Below are 15,561 nucleotides of genomic sequence, written 5' to 3' on the forward strand. Positions count from 1 at the left end.
GGATTCGGGGAAACCGGAGAATCCCACTGGGCGGTCAATTCCGGACGTGGGAATACCGAGCTGGTCCAATGGTTGGGAAGACCCACACTGCGCTCGGGATTGTCATTCCCTGCACCGTCCGGTATCCCCCCCACCCCCACCCCCACCCCCACCACCTCCTGCCAACGCCATCACCCACCCAACCTTAGCATCGCGTAAGCTTACGAGACGCGACAAGCGGACGCGTGCCCCAGCGGGTCAGAACATTCCTGAATTTCCGAATGGCAAAACGTTCGCCCTCTCCTCCAAAAAAGACTCGTACCGCGTTTACACAGAGAGACCGAAGCGGGAAGACTGAGCGACAGAGTGCAGGGGCGAGTAGGCCGCTACCAGTCACAAGCAGAGTGAGTCAGTGTCATTCCGTCTCTCTCACACAATTGCACATACTCCAGCAGCTTTCCGGACAGCCCCGTACGGGCTCCGTGTCTCGCTCTCACATTCCCGTCTCGTGCGTACTTTTCAGCCCCTGGGGAGGAAAAGGGGTAAAAAAAAAATAGAGGAGGGTAAATGTATCGTTTGGAAGGGCTGAGCAGTTTCTCTTCGCCAAGCTCTGGGGGACCCGGCTTCCAATCCTGCCACTGATGGAATTTGAATTCCATGTTTATTTTTTTTAAAAAAGAAAATCTGGAATTAAGAATCGGCAGATTGTCGGAAAGTCCCAGCTGGGTTCACTAACGCCTCTTCAGGGGAAGGAAATCTGCTGTCCTTACCCCGGTCTGGCCTACGTGTGAGTCCAGAGCCACCGCAACGCGGTTAACTCTCAACTGCCCTCCAAGGGCAACTGGGGATGGGCAATAAACGCCGACCCAGCCAGCGACACCCATGTCCCATGAATAAATGCTGGAAAGGTTGGTTGGATCTGATCACACACGTACCTGGGTAGAAACAGTTGAGAACTCCGAATACTTTGAGGTTTTCTTCATGTGGCAGGCAATGATGAACATCTTGGCGTATTCATCCCGGACCTGCAAGGGAACAGATGGGTGGAGTTTGTACGGATTCACTGGCACTGTGATATATGAGGGGCCAGACAAGTGCTCCACCGCGTTTACAACCCACGGTGCCCTCCAACCCGCTCACCACTGCCCACTGTGGTGGAAGGAGGGTGACCGGAACTGAGCTCTTTGCCACTGTCTCTGCCAAACCATGGGTGGCAGCGTGGCACAGCACTGCTGCCTCATAGGGAACCAGATTCCATTCTGGCCTTGGGTCACTGCACGTTCTCCCCGTGTCTGCGTGGGTTTCCTCTGGGTGCTCCAGTTTCCTCCCACAGTCCAAAGATGTGCGGGTTAGGTGGATTGACCATGGTAAATTACCCCTTAGTATCCAAAGATGTGTAGGTTAGGTGGATTGGCCATGCCAAATTGCCCCTTAGTGTCCAAAGATGTGCAGGTTAGGTGGATTGGCCATGCTAAATTGCCCCTTAGTGTCCAAAGATGTGCAGGTTAGGTGGATTGGCCATGCTAAATTGCCCCTTAGTGTCCAAAGATGTGTGGGTTAGGGGGATTGGCCATGCTAAATTGCCCCTTAATGTCCAAAGATGTGCAGGTTAGGTGGATTGGCCATGCTAAATTGCCCCTTAGTGTCCAAAGATGTGTAGGTTAGGTGGATTGGCCATGCTAAATTATTCCTTAATGTCCAAAGATGTGCAGGTTAGGTGGATTGGCCATGCTAAATTGCCCCTTAGTGTCCAAAGATGTGCAGGTTAGGTGGATTGGCCATGATAAATTGCCCCTTAGTGTCCAAAGATGTGTGGGTTAGGGGGATTGGCCATGCTAAATTGCCCCTTAGTGTCCAAAGATATGCGGGTTAGGTGGATTGGCCATGCTAAATTGCCCCTTAGTGTCCAAAGATGTGCGGGTTAGGTGGATTGGCCATGCTAAATTGCCCCTTAGTGTCCAAAGATGTGCGGGTTAGGTGGATTGGCCATGCTAAATTGCCCCTTGGTGTCCAAAGGTTTGTAGGTTTGATGGATTGGCCAATCTAAATGCAGAGGTTTACGGGGACAGGATAAAGGGGTGGGCCTGGGTCAGAGACCCCTTTGGATAGTCGATGCAGAATCAGCGTGCTCTCGGGTTTTTATGGTTCTAAAGGGTGGGGGGAGAAAAGTCACAACTTGGATCTTATGCACCTTAAAACAGAAGCCCAACTGGTGGCGGCAGTGCTGATTGTTAATGGATCTGACGGTTTGGAAGTGTTTCTGTTCCGAGTTTGGTCTCTGCGCACTCACACCGAGCTAACCTGGAGGAGTGAATTCAGACTCTCACCTGTTTGTTGAGCAGGCAGTGCAGGATGAAGATGAACGCCCCCTGCAGGCTGTTGATGATGGTGAAGATGTAGGCCATGGCGATGGTTCCCTCCTGGAAATGTAACATTCCGAATATCCACGTGCATCCCAGGAGACAGAGCTGGGCAATGGCAGTGAAGGTGAAAGTCCTGACGAAAGGCATGAGGTTACCATGACGTTACCATGTCCCACTCATGTTACATCAATAGCATTGTGAAACTTTCCCTGGTAGTTCTCAGAGATCATAGAAACCCTACAGTACAGAGAGAGAGGCCATTCGGCCCATCGAGTCTGCACCGACCACAGGCCCTACACCCATATCCCTACATGTTTTACCCACAGATCCCTCTAACCTACGCATCTCACAACACTAAGGGGCAATTTAGCATGGCCAATCAACCTAATCTTTGGACTGTGGGAGGAAACCCGAGCACCGGGAGGAAACCCAGGCAGACACGAGGAGAATGTGCAAACTCCACACAGACAGTGACCCGAGCCGGGAATCGAACCCAGGTCCCTGGAGCTGTGAAGCAGCAGTGCTAACCACTGTGCTACTGTGTCGCCCAAAGCTTACAACAGTGAATGCGGGGTGGGGGGCTTTAATTGTTCATGGTCCCGAGTTCAAAATCCTATGTTTCTCTTTATCTTTTTATAAAAAAGTATAAATATATTCACAAGATCAGGGTGTCATTGGGAAAGCCAATATTTATTGCCCATATCCCTAAATGTCCCTTGAGAAGGTTTGGCTAGTATCTTGATGGTTAATTCACTCACTTGGCCATTTCACAGGACGTTTACAGGCTATATGGGAGCAGAGGTAGGCCATGCTCCACCATTCAACTAGTCACAATAAATCAATCATAATGAATTATTAATGAGAATGAACTGGGCGGCATCGTGGCACAGTGGTTAGCACTGCTGGCTCACAGCGTCAGGGACCCGGGTTTGATTCCCAGCTTGGGTTACTGTCTGTGTGGAGTCTGCACATTCTCCCCGTGTCTGCCTGGGTTTCCTCCGGGCGCTCCGGTTTCCTCCCACACTTCGAAAGACGTGCTGGTTAGGGTGCATAGGCTGCGCTACATTCTCCCTTAGTGTACCCGAACGGGAGTGTGGCGACTAGGGGATTTTCACAGTTACTTCATTGCAGTGTTAATGTAAGCCTACTGTGGCACTAATAAATAAACTTTAATATGTTATTAATAAATTATACGTAATGTTTACATATATACTGGACAATAATAAAATACTGAAATATTATTATGTACAATTTCTCTACATGCATACAGGACAATTATAAATTCATTTTAACAGATTAATCTATTACAATATAATGCTTACATATATATATGCAAAACCTCTAATTTTTCATATGCTTTATTTGTTTAAAGATGACCTCACTAACCTTTGACCTTGGGGGGGTCACCTCTTCTCTAAGGCCTTGTTGTTAGGCTTTGAGGCCTAGTTAATTACGAAATGGAGTGGAGATGAGCTGGCCTAGGCCTCAAGGGCCTAACTACAAGGCCTTAAGTTAGAAAGGTCATCTTTAAATGAATAACAGCATATGAAAAATTAGGGATGTGAATTATATATGTAAACACGATATAAAATAACCTGTTGTAAAAATTTATTCAGTGCTCGCCCTCTTTTGAGTCTGACTCATTGGTGAAGAGATCTGAAATCATAACAGCGAGATCTGTGTGGGATTGGGTGCATCTAACAAATTATTAAGAAGAGGGAGTTGGGGAAAACCTACTTCCCTCCAACTCTCGCACCGTCGTAACTCGGAAACATATCGGTCTTTCCTTCACTGGGTCAAAATCCTGGAACTCCCTCCCTAACAGCGCTGTGGGTGTACCTACACCCTTGGGGACGGCAGTGGCTCAAGAAGGCAACTCACCTTCTCCAGGGGCAATAAATGTGGATCTCGCCACATCGCGTGAAGAAAAAGCATTGGGTTCAGTCCCTTGTGGCTGAGAATGAAGACAATAGCGCAGGAACCGCGATTTACAGGAACGTAGAACGGACAGAAGAATTCCAGCACAAGAGCAGGCCCTTTGGCCCTCCGGCCCTCCGAGCCTGCAGCCACCGGGCTGTCCAATGGAAGTAAAACGCCCTACCCTTCCAGGGACCATACCCCTCTATCCCCATCCTCTTCATGCACCAAATCTTCTCACCTGATTTTCTTCAACTCGTTCATATCAGGATTGAGGCTTGTAAATTTTTCGACTAACCGCCACACAGTAATGATAAAGAAACACGCGTTGACCTGCGATGGAAGAGAGAAAAGAAGAAAATGTATTTGAGATAGAGACTGTTTGTCAGTTAACCCTTCCACAATCTTGCATCTCCTAACTCCTGTCTGCTTTGTTTGAGGATCTGATCAAATCATTTAGTGACGGACAGGGGAGGAGATGGGCTAGCGGTATTGCCGCTAGACTGTTAATCCAGAACAACGCTCTGGGGACCTGGGTTCAAATCCCACCACGGAAGGTGGTGGAATTTGAATTCATCAAGGGGAAAAAGAAAATCTGGAATTAAAAATCTCATGATGACCATGAAACCATTGTCTGTTGTTGGAAAAACCCATCTGGTTCACCATGGGCGACACAGTGGTTAGCGCTGCTGCCTCACAGCGCCAGGGATAAGGGTTCGCTTCCCAGCTGGGGTCACTGTCTGTGGGGAGTCTGCACGGTCTCCCCGTGTCTGCGTGGGTTTCCTCCGGGTGCTCCCGGTTTCCTCCCACGTTCCAAAAATGTGTGGGTTAGGTTTACCAGGATGTTGCCTGGTATGGAGAATATTAGCTATGAGGAGAGGTTGGAGAAACTTGGCGTGTTCTCACTGGAACGACGGAGGTTGAGGGGTGACCTGATAGAAGTCTACAAGATTATGAGAGGCATGGACAGAGTGGATAGTCAGAAGCTTTATCCCAGGGTGGAAGAGTCAATTACTGGGGGGGGGGGGGGGGGGGGCACAGGTTTAAGGTGCGAGGGGCAAGGTTTAAAGGAGATGTACGAGGCAGGTTTTGTTTACACGGAGGGTGGTGGGTGCCTGGAACTCGCTGCCGGGGGAGGTAATGGAAGCAGATAGTGACTTATAAGGGGCGTCTGGACAAATATATGGATAGGATGGGAATGGAGAGATATGGTCCCCGGAAGGGTAGTTCAGTCGGGGTAGCATGGTCGGTGAAGAGGGCCGAAGGGCCTGGTTCCTGTGCTGTAATTTTCTTTGATCTTTATTGGCCATGCTAAGTTGCTCCTTAGTGTGAGTGGGGGGGCGGGTTAGCAGGGTGTATACATGGGGGTCACAGGAATGGGGCCTGGGTGGGATTGTTGTCGGTGCAAGTTCGATGGGCCGAATGGCCTCCTTCTGCACTGTAGGTATTCTAACCCTGTCTGGGAACTGGGCTCCCGCGATGGGGAGGGGGTGGGGGGGCGGTTTGACTGTGCGGGAATGGCTGTTATGTATCTAAGATGTGTGACGCAGGTGGAGAAGGTGCTGGCCTCGTCCTCCTCGCTGTTAGTTGGGGGGGGGTGGTCACAAGATTGAGAGGGGTGGGGATGGGGGACCATGAACACAGACAGATGGCTTTATACATTCACTCTGACTAAAAAACTTACCAGAATTATGATACAGACTGGAAGCAGGAAAGCCCACACAAATCCCGATTTCAGATCTAACCAACAACTGGGGGAAAACAGAGACAGGAATGAAGCAAAACCACAACATTTTTGCCCTCATTTTTTCCCCCTCCCTTCCCCGTCCATACCCACAACTGTCTCTCCCCCAGTCCCAATCCTACAGATGCTGTACACCCACCCCCCACCCCCCCAAAATCCACAGGGCGATACAAGACATTTGATTTGTGTCCCTAGGCCGGAAGGCCTGACCATTAGGCCGGAATCTGACCGCCATTCGCGCCGGCGGGATTTTGCCATCCCGGACGGAGAGTTGGCTGGCCGCCAAAATCCCTCGCTGCAGCGGGAACGCGGTGTGGACACTCGGTAAGATCCCCCTCTCCCTGGGGTTTGAAGGCCCCGATGGACCTTTGGCCTGCGTCTCCCCGGGTTCAAAGGGCAGGTGCCGAGGCCCGGCCCCCTGCGGTGGCCGACAGCATTGTCAAGGCAGACGGCGTAAAGAGGGAGGAGGATTGGAGTGGGGGAGGGAGAAGAGAACTTGAACAAGATGAAAGACCACAGCAGGAGGCCTGAGAGGATCCACTGGATGGGTAGGGCCCAGAAGGAGGCTGTTTGGTGCATCATCTCCCTGCATCAACCAATCCTTCTCTTCACTGACTTATCCAAGAAGAATAATCCCATCTCCCGCACGAGCTCAAACACAGCGTTGCAACACTTGGAATCGGAAGTTAAGAGAAAAGCCACACTTACTAATTCTGCGTGCCGTAGCCTTGAGGGTACGCCACTGCCGAGATCCCAACAACCAGCAGCGGAAAGCCGTAACCAAACAGGAGCATGTACTTCGACTGGAGGCTCTTGGCCTTGAAGACTTTCACCAGCATGAGGTAGAGCTGGACACCTTCTAGAAGCATCCAGGCGAAGCAGGCCAGGAACAGGTAATGCAGGAACCCGGCAATGATGGCGCAGCCAATCTGAAAGGGGGAAAACGAGTGGCCTTGTTAATCCCGTGAGCCAACTGTAGAGCGGAGGGCGGAGAGAGAGAGAGGTAGGAACGGCCGACATAACCCCAACACGAAACAAAACCGGGGAGGGGCAGGATTTTCCCCTCGCCTCAAGTCCTGCCCCAGGATTTTGCACGCTCTGCGCCCTGGGAGAATTTACATCCCAAACCCCCTCCCCGCTTTGTGTTTTGGGGTCACTGATCCTCAGCCAGGGAGATTTTTTTCATTCATTCCGGGGACATTTACTGCCCACCCCTAGTTGCCCTCGAACGGGGTGGCTCGCTCGGTCTCGGAGGGCAGTTAAGAGTCAATCTTTTGGAGGCCAGACCGGGTGAGGGTGGCAGAGTTCCTTCCCTAAAAGGACATCAGTGAAGTAGGTGGGGGTTTTTTTCCGACCATGGTTTCTGTAGATTCTCAATCCCAGGGGGTGAGTTCTCCCGTCCGCCACGGGAATCGGAGCGGGAGAGGCACGAACCGAGTCTGTTGACCTCGGCTGGGGGCGGGGGAGGATTTTCCGGGGCTAGCGTGACCAGAAAATCCCACCCCCCCCCCAATTTTTTTTTTATTGAATTCAAATTCCACCATCTCCCGCGACGGGATTCGAACCCAGAACATTAGCTGAGTTTCTGGGTTAATAGTCTGGCAATAACGCCACTCGGCCATTGATTTCCCCAAGAAAGGGGGCAATAAGTTTAGGGCAGTTAACCCCACCATCCAGTTCTGGAAGTTTCATTCCAAGGGGATTAAGTTGAGGCAGGAAGCATGGATGAGGTTGGATTGCCGGGTGATCATCCCCACACCCCCCACTTCTCCCCACGTCCCTTGGTCCCTTTAGCCCAAGCGCGATATCTAATTTCTTCTTGGCAATCGCACAACATTTTGGCCTCAACTCCTTCCTATGGAAGCGAGTGCCACACACACTCACCACCCCCTCTGGGTGAAGAAATCTCTCCTCCACCTCAGTCCTGAAAGATTTATTTATTGGTGACACAAGGAAGGCTCACATTAACACCGCAATGAAGTCACTGCGAAGATCGCCTCGCTCACCTAACCGGCACGTCTTTCACATCGCGGGAGGGAACCGGAGCACCCGGAGGGAACCCACGCAGTCACAGGGAGAACGTGCAGTGACAGTGACCCTGAGCCGGGAATCGAACCCGGGTCCCTGGCGCTGTGAGGCAGCGGCGCTAACCCACTGTGCCACCCTCTGGGTAACTTCATTGCGACGCGGAGGTAAGCCGAACTTTGACACTAATAAATAAACTAAACTTGAATAGAATCCCTACAGTGCAGAAAGAGGCCCTTCGGCCCATCGAGTCTGCACCGAACACAATCCCACCCAGGCCCTACCCCCCCCATATCCCACTAATCCCTCTAACCTATGCATCCCAGGACACTAAGGGGCAATTTCTTAGCATGGCCAATCAACCTAACCTGCACATCTTTGGACTGTGGGAGGAAACCTGGAGGAAACCCACGCAGACACGAGGAGAATGTGCAAACTCCACACAGACAGTGACCCCGAGCCGGGGATCGAACCCAGGACCCTGGAGCTGTGAAGCAGCAGTGCTAACCCACTGTGCCACCCACAGTAGATGGGGGGGGTCTGATCAAACGATGGCGGGGGTCTGACCAAAAGTGACCGACATTCACCATCCTTACCTTGTTTTGCACCCTTGATATTCCGGTGAGGAAAAGTAACTCTGCCAAGAACAGGCTGATGCAGAGGTAAGTGTGAATGGTGGTCCGGATGCTTTTGATGGAACGGCACAGCATGAAGGTGAGGATGGACAGGAAGAGACACACCAGCGATAGAATAACACCAATGTTGGTGATCAGGCCTAAGTTGTAAATGTGAGAAGGGTCCTGAGAACAAAGAGAAAGAGATCAGTCTTAAAGCCTATTGACAAGGCCATCTGAAGACCCTCACCCTCCACCGTAGGGTAACACTTAGGGCAGGACACTCCACCCTCCCTCCTCACCCTACCCCCTCCATTTTCTAGAGGCAGTTTGCCATTGGTTGATTTTCCAGCCTGCCCATGTCTACAGCATTTGGAGTTGGCTCACCCCACCCGTAACCATCTACAAAAGTCCTACCATCAACTCCCTCAGGAGGCTAAGGACATCATTGAATCATACAGCGTAGAAGGAGGCCATTTGGCCCATCGCGTCTGCGCCAACCGCAATCCAACCCAGACCCTATCCCCCATGCATTTACCCGAGCTAATACCACTCACACTAAGAGATAATTTAGTACGGCCAATCCACCTAACCGGCACACCTTTATGGGAGAACATGCAAACTCCACACAGACAGTGACCCAAGCTGGGAATCGAACCCGCGTCCCTAGCGCTGTGAGGCAGTAGTCTAACCACTTGGCATGTCCGCTATGACTCTCACCAACTTTTACAGATGCACCATAGAAAGCATTCTTCCTGTATCACAGCTTGGTATGGGCTCCTGCTCTGCCCAAGATCGCAAGGAACTACAAAAGGTTGTGAATGTAGCCCAATCCATCACACAAACCAGCCTCCCATCCATTGACTGTCTAAAATTCCCACTGCCTCGGCAAAGCAGCCAGCATAATTAAGGACCCCACACATCCCGGACATTCTCTCTTCCACCTTCTTCCATCGGGAAAAAGACACAAAAGTCTGAGGTCACGCACCAACCGTCTCAAGAACAGCTTCTTCCCTGCTGCTGTCAGACTTATGAATGGGCCTACCTCACATTAAGTTGATCTTTCTCTACACCCTAGCTGTGACTGTAACACCTCATTGTGCACTCTTGTTTCCTTCTCCTCTATGTACTCTACAAAAGTTATGCTTTGTCTCTATAGCGCGCAAGAAACAATACTTTCCCAATACATGTGGCAATAATGACTCAAATCAAATCCTTTGCGGCCTTGGGCAAAAATATTAGCAGGGGCAGGAGGATGGCAAACGGAGCAAGGCGACTCCATGTAACCTACCTTCTAATTCTATATTGTTCTAATTCTTTTAAAATCCCCAGCTATGACCGTAACACTACATTCTGTACTCTCTCCTTCCCTTCTCTATGAAGAGTACGTTTTGTCTCTATAGCGCACAAGAAACAATACTTTTCCCCATATATGAATACATGATGAATCAAATCAAATTAAATTGCCATCCCTAGGGTTTGGGGTCCTGAGGTAGGTTCGAGTGAATGTCGACCTCACTGAGGTCAACTTACATAGAATCATATAAGCCTACCGTGTAGAAAGAGGCCCTTCAGCCCATCGAGTCTGCACCGACCACAGTCCCATCCAGGCCCTACCCCCGTATCCCTACATATTATACCCACTAATTCCTCTAATCTACACATCCCTGGACACTAAGGGGCAATTTTAGCATGGCCAATCAACCTAACTCGCACATCTTACGGACTGTGGGGGGAAACCGGAGCACCCAGAGGAAACGCACGCAGACACGAGGAGAATGTTCACAGTCCACACAGACAGTGACCCGAGCCGGGAATCGAACCCAGGTCCCTGGAGCTGTGAAGCAGCACTGCTAACCCAGCACAATCTGGAGCCTTCCAGTTTGTATAGTCACTGGACATGATGTGGAGATGCCAGCGTTGGACTGGGGTTCTCACAAAACCAGGTTAAAATCCAACAGAGACCTGGATGATCAGGGAGCCGCACTTGATTTGAGGGATGGGACAGGTCTTGTTTGAGCCATACTGTTAGCACTGAGAATGGGAGGTAAGCCTGTCCTGTTTGGAGAGATATGGGGGTGAGGTGGGGGGGGACATGTGTAGATACGCAGCCTAGATATTTATCGCTCTACAGTTGTGCCTTCAGATGCTCATTCCTAAACTCCGCAACTCCCTCCATAAACCGCTCCACATCTCTGCCCCCCCCAATCAGTTACACCATAAAACTGACCTCTGTCCTCATGCTTTCAGCCTCCCCTTCATTAAAAAAAAGTAATTCAATCCCAATTCAATCAGCTGTGATCAAGGTACAATTAAATCATAGAATCCCTACAGCGCAGAAGAGGCCATTAAGCCCATTGAGTCTGTGCTGACTCTCTGACAGAGTGTGTTACCCACGGCCTTCAACCCCACCCTATCCCACACAGGATCCTTACCATGGCCAATCCACCTAACCTGCACATCTTTGGACACTAAGGGGCAATTTGGCATGGTCAATCCACCTAACCTGCACATCTTTGGACACTAAGGGGCAATTTAGCATGGCCAATCCACCTAACCTGCACATCTTTGGACACTAAGGGACAATTTAGCATGGCCAATCCACCTAACCTGCACATCTTTGGACACTAAGGGGCAATTTAGCATGGCCAATCCACCTAACCTGCACATCTTTGGACACTAAGGGACAATTTAGCATGGCCAATCCACCTAACCTGCACATCTTTGGACACTAAGGGGCAATTTAGCATGGCCAATCCACCTAACCTGCACATCTTTGGACACTAAGGGGCAATTTAGCATGGCCAATCCACCTAACCTGCACATCTTTGGACACTGAGGGGCAATTTAGCATGGCCAATCCACCGAACCTGCACATCTTTGGGTACTAAGGGGCAAATTAGCATGGCCAATCCACCTAACCTACACATCTTTGTACACTAGGGGACAATTTAGCATGGCCAATCCACTAACCTGCACATCTTTGGACACTAAGGGACAATTTACCATGGCCAATCCACCTAACCCGCACATCTTTGGTCACCAGGAAGCAACCAGAGCAACTGGGGGAAACCCATGCAGTCATGGGGAGAATGTGCAGTCTCCACACAGTCACCCGAGGCTGGAATTGAACCCGGGTCCCTGGTGCTGCGAGGCAGTAATGCTAACCACTGCAAATTCTTGTTGTTGGACTGAGGCTAAGTGATGCATACTGTTGGACGTAAGGAACGAGGGAGCTAAGGAACTGTTGGGATGTGGTAAAATTCAGGATAAACACCCCGTCCACGTCGTCCACAGACACCAGATACGGGGACAGCAGCAATGTCTGGGTGTGAAGTGTCATATTTCTCACTCAAAGTGAGATTGCTGATGCTATTGGACAACACCGGACCACAGCAGGTCGGAAAGGACTTTCAGGATTGTCTCACCTCGGATGGATCAAGGGCAGCTTGTAGGCCTGATGAACAATCGCTGATTATCAATGAACCAGGAATCCAGAGACCCAGGGTAATGGTCTGTGAACCCGCGCTCAAATCCCACCAAGGCAGATGGCGAAATTTGAATTTCCACTGATGACCATGAAACCATTGTGGATTGTCTTATCCGGGTCACTAACGTCCCTTTAGGGAAGGAAATCTGCCGTCCTTACCCAGTCTGGCCTACACGTGACTCCAGAGCCACAGCAATGTGGTTGACTCTCAACTGCCCTCCAAGGGCAACTAGGGATGGGCAATAAATGCTGGCCCAGCCAGTCACACCCACCTCCCGTAAAAATTCATTGAAAAACAGATCTCCCCCACTCTCCCTCGTGCACCACAGTGGCACAGTGTTTAGCACTGCTGCCTCACAGCGTCACTGCACTGGGTTCGATTCCCGGCTCGGGTCACTGTCTGTGTGGAGTCTGCACGTTCTCCCCGTGTCTGCGTGGGTTTCCTCTGGGTGCTCCGGTTTCCTCCCACGGTCCGAAAGACATGCTGGATAAATACATTGGCCGTGCTAAATTCTCCCTCAGTGTACCCGAACAGGTGCCGGAGTGCGGCGGCTGGGGAATTTTCACAGTAGCTTCATTGCAGTGTTAATGTAAGCCGACTTGTGACACTAGTAAATAAACTTTTTTTCTGTCCCTTTCTCTCTCCTTCCTCCCCTTCCCCCACCCTCACTCCCTCCACTCTCTCTCTCCTTCCACTCTCTCTCTCCTCTCTCCCTCCCTCCTTCTCTCTCTGTCCCCCCTCCTTTCTCTTTCTCTCCTCCCTCCTCTCTCCCTCCCTCCGTCCAGACGTACTGTAATGTCGTGGAGTGCCATGAGGACAGCGAAGCTGGACAGATGTGTGCAGCTGCACCTGGTGAAATTGATGTTGGAAGTGTCGATCGTACAACCAGCAGAAGACCAAGTATTCACTGAATTCTCCCAGTAGACACATTTTGCCGTTCTGTTTCTGACCTGGAGAAAGAGAAAGGTGATATTTGTCATCGACTCTGACCGTGGAATGTTACAATATTATAGTTTGCATTGATAGAGCACCTTTCTCATCCCTCCGATGCCCCAAAATGCTGAATTTCAGCCAGGAGATACTTCCTGAGGTAGGATCTCTGAGTCAGCACAGTGGCACAGGGCCTGCTGCCTCACAGCGCCAGGGACCTGGGTTCAATTCCTGGCTCGGGTCACTGACTGTGTGGAGTCCACACATTCTCCCCATGTCTGCGTGGGTTTCCCCCGGGTGCTCCGGTTTCCTCCCACAGTCCAAAGATGTGCAGGTTAGGTGGATTGGCCATGCTAAATTGTCCCTTAGTGTCCAAAGATGTGTAGGTTAGGTGGATTGGCCATGCTAAATTGCCCCTTAGTGTCCAAAGATGTGCAGGTTAGGTGGATTGGCCATGGTAAATTGCCCCTTAGTGTCCAAAGATGTGCAGGTTAGGTGGATTGGCCATGCTAAATTGCCCCTTAGTGTCCAATGATGTGCACATCTTTGGACATTAAGGGGCAATTTAGCATGGCCAATCCATCTAATCTACACATCTTTGGACACTAAAGCACAATTTAGCATGGCCAATCCACCTAACCTGCACATCTTTGGAGTGTAGGAGGAAACCGGAGCACCCAGAGGAAACCCACGCAGACATGGGGAGAATGTACGGTCTCCACACAGTCAGTGACCCGAGCCGGGAATTGAACCCAGGTCCCTGGCGCTGTGAGGCAGCAGTGCTAACCAGTGTGCCACCCAGAGATGTGCAGGTTAAGTTGACTGGCCATGCTAAATTGACCCTGGTGTCAGGGGGATTAGCAGGGTGGGGTTTGAGGAATAAGGCTTGGTGGTGCAGACTCGATGGGCCGAATAGCCTCCTCCTGCACTATAGGGATTCGGTGATTCTAAGAAGGATTCTATGAACCGATGTTAACCCTTTGCTCAGCAGTGGTTAACTCAGTATGTGAGGTTATGGGGAGCAGGGCCTGGGTGGGATTGTTGTCGGTACAGACGCGATGGGCCGAACAGCCTGCTTCTGCACTGTGGGGATTCTGCGATTCTCTGATTCTACTGCAGCTCCCGCCCAGAGACATAAATCCTCAGAGCATTCAGCCCAAGGCCCCCAGAACTTTAGCGCAAAAGGCGAACGAACCTTTGTGTTCTCAAAGGTTAAGTTGATGTGGTGCCCGTGGTTCTCCTTGACCGGGTTGGACACTGCGGCCGTGACGATTTCGGAGATGAATTTGTACTCGGTTCCCGTGCTGTCGTCGTCCAGGAGGGTGGTGTTCATCAGCGAGTCCAGCTGCTTGTAGGAGATGAGGGCGGCGGCAGCAACATCTGCACAAAGGAAGGGTGAAGGGTCAAAGTGGGGTTACACCTCGCCGGGTGACCTTTACAAATGCCGCGATGCCCGTGCTAAGGTTGGCATCGCGAACCCCACCAGGGCTGTCCCCGAAAGCTTCTACAAGGAACGATTAATCAACAGGACACCTCTGTCAACAGATAGGGAAACAGAATCGAGAGTATGTTGGGCTTGTTGGAAGAACGAGAGGCAACCTTCTTGAGGCGCGTAGGGTGGAATTTTACTACCTCACTTGTCGTAAAATCCCACCTGAGGTCAACAGACGCTGCCCCTCGCCCACTCCGATTCCTGTTGTGGACAGGACGGTAAAATTTTGGCTACAGTATTCTCAAGACAGGCCCTGCTCGCAGCGCCAAGTGTTGTAGTGGAGAATTTCTTGTTTTCCGAACTGTGATAGTAGAACTAAACCAAGTTTGCTTTGCAACCAGCTTTTATTATCACAAAACCTCATGCAGCATATGGCAGAGTCTTGGAGACAGAGAGCCGTCCCTACAAACTGCTGATCCTATCCCAAGACCACGCCAGCTTACAAGAATCAGTTCCATAGTTGTACCTTTCTCTTATCAGTGTACACGTTCAATTAGTAATACAAACAGTGAGACATCATCAATTGTATTAGGATCCGGTGACCTCCGAGACCCCTCTGTCTCATCAATAATATCATTATCTTGTCCTTTGAAGGAACAGAAAGGTTCCATGATCTCTGACCATATCTTGTTTTCTGACGTAATTGTAGGTTCTGTGACTCTGACCTTCTCTCGCCTCACTCCTCCGGCCCTAAGTTACGTGGTGTCTTATCAGGTCTTGATGTTCCTCATGTCTTAGGTTATTCAGAGTCAGTTTTACAGGGGTCTGGCAATTTGGAATAGCTTGGTCAGCTCTCCTTTATATCAATTACTTGACCATTTTCCCCATCATGCCACTGCTTCATCCGTACACTATCACATTGGTAGGTATTGAGAGGTGGGGTTTTTTTCCCCCCCCCCGTTCTGGGAGAGGTGAGGACCAAAGGGTGCAATCTCAGAGTGAGGGGTCACCCAGAGGTACGTAGCTTCTTCACTCAGAGGGTGGTGAATCTGTGGAGTTCTTCATT

General features: G+C 50.6%; 1 protein-coding gene across 2 annotated transcripts in view; it reads right to left on the reverse strand.

The window, feature by feature from the left end:
- Nucleotides 1-182: 182 nt before the first annotated feature.
- LOC145360917 (adhesion G protein-coupled receptor E5-like) overlaps nt 183-15,561 on the reverse strand; it is a 64,040-nt gene continuing 48,661 nt past the window's right edge. For both annotated transcript variants that reach the window (XM_080216422.1, XM_080216421.1), the window contains 9 exons: nt 14,259-14,443; nt 12,925-13,083; nt 8,625-8,828; nt 6,712-6,932; nt 5,944-6,010; nt 4,501-4,592; nt 2,307-2,475; nt 915-1,004; nt 183-505 (listed from right to left, as the gene is read on the reverse strand). In XM_080216422.1, coding sequence (XP_080072548.1) covers nt 473-505; nt 915-1,004; nt 2,307-2,475; nt 4,501-4,592; nt 5,944-6,010; nt 6,712-6,932; nt 8,625-8,828; nt 12,925-13,083; nt 14,259-14,443 — 1,220 coding nt within the window. In that variant the 3' untranslated portion in view covers nt 183-472. The remainder of the gene's footprint in view (nt 506-914; nt 1,005-2,306; nt 2,476-4,500; nt 4,593-5,943; nt 6,011-6,711; nt 6,933-8,624; nt 8,829-12,924; nt 13,084-14,258; nt 14,444-15,561) is intronic.

Source organism: Carcharhinus amblyrhynchos, chromosome 33 (genome assembly GCF_965287045.1).
Source record: "Carcharhinus amblyrhynchos chromosome 33, sCarAmb.v2.hapA, whole genome shotgun sequence".
NCBI lineage: Eukaryota > Metazoa > Chordata > Chondrichthyes > Carcharhiniformes > Carcharhinidae > Carcharhinus > Carcharhinus amblyrhynchos.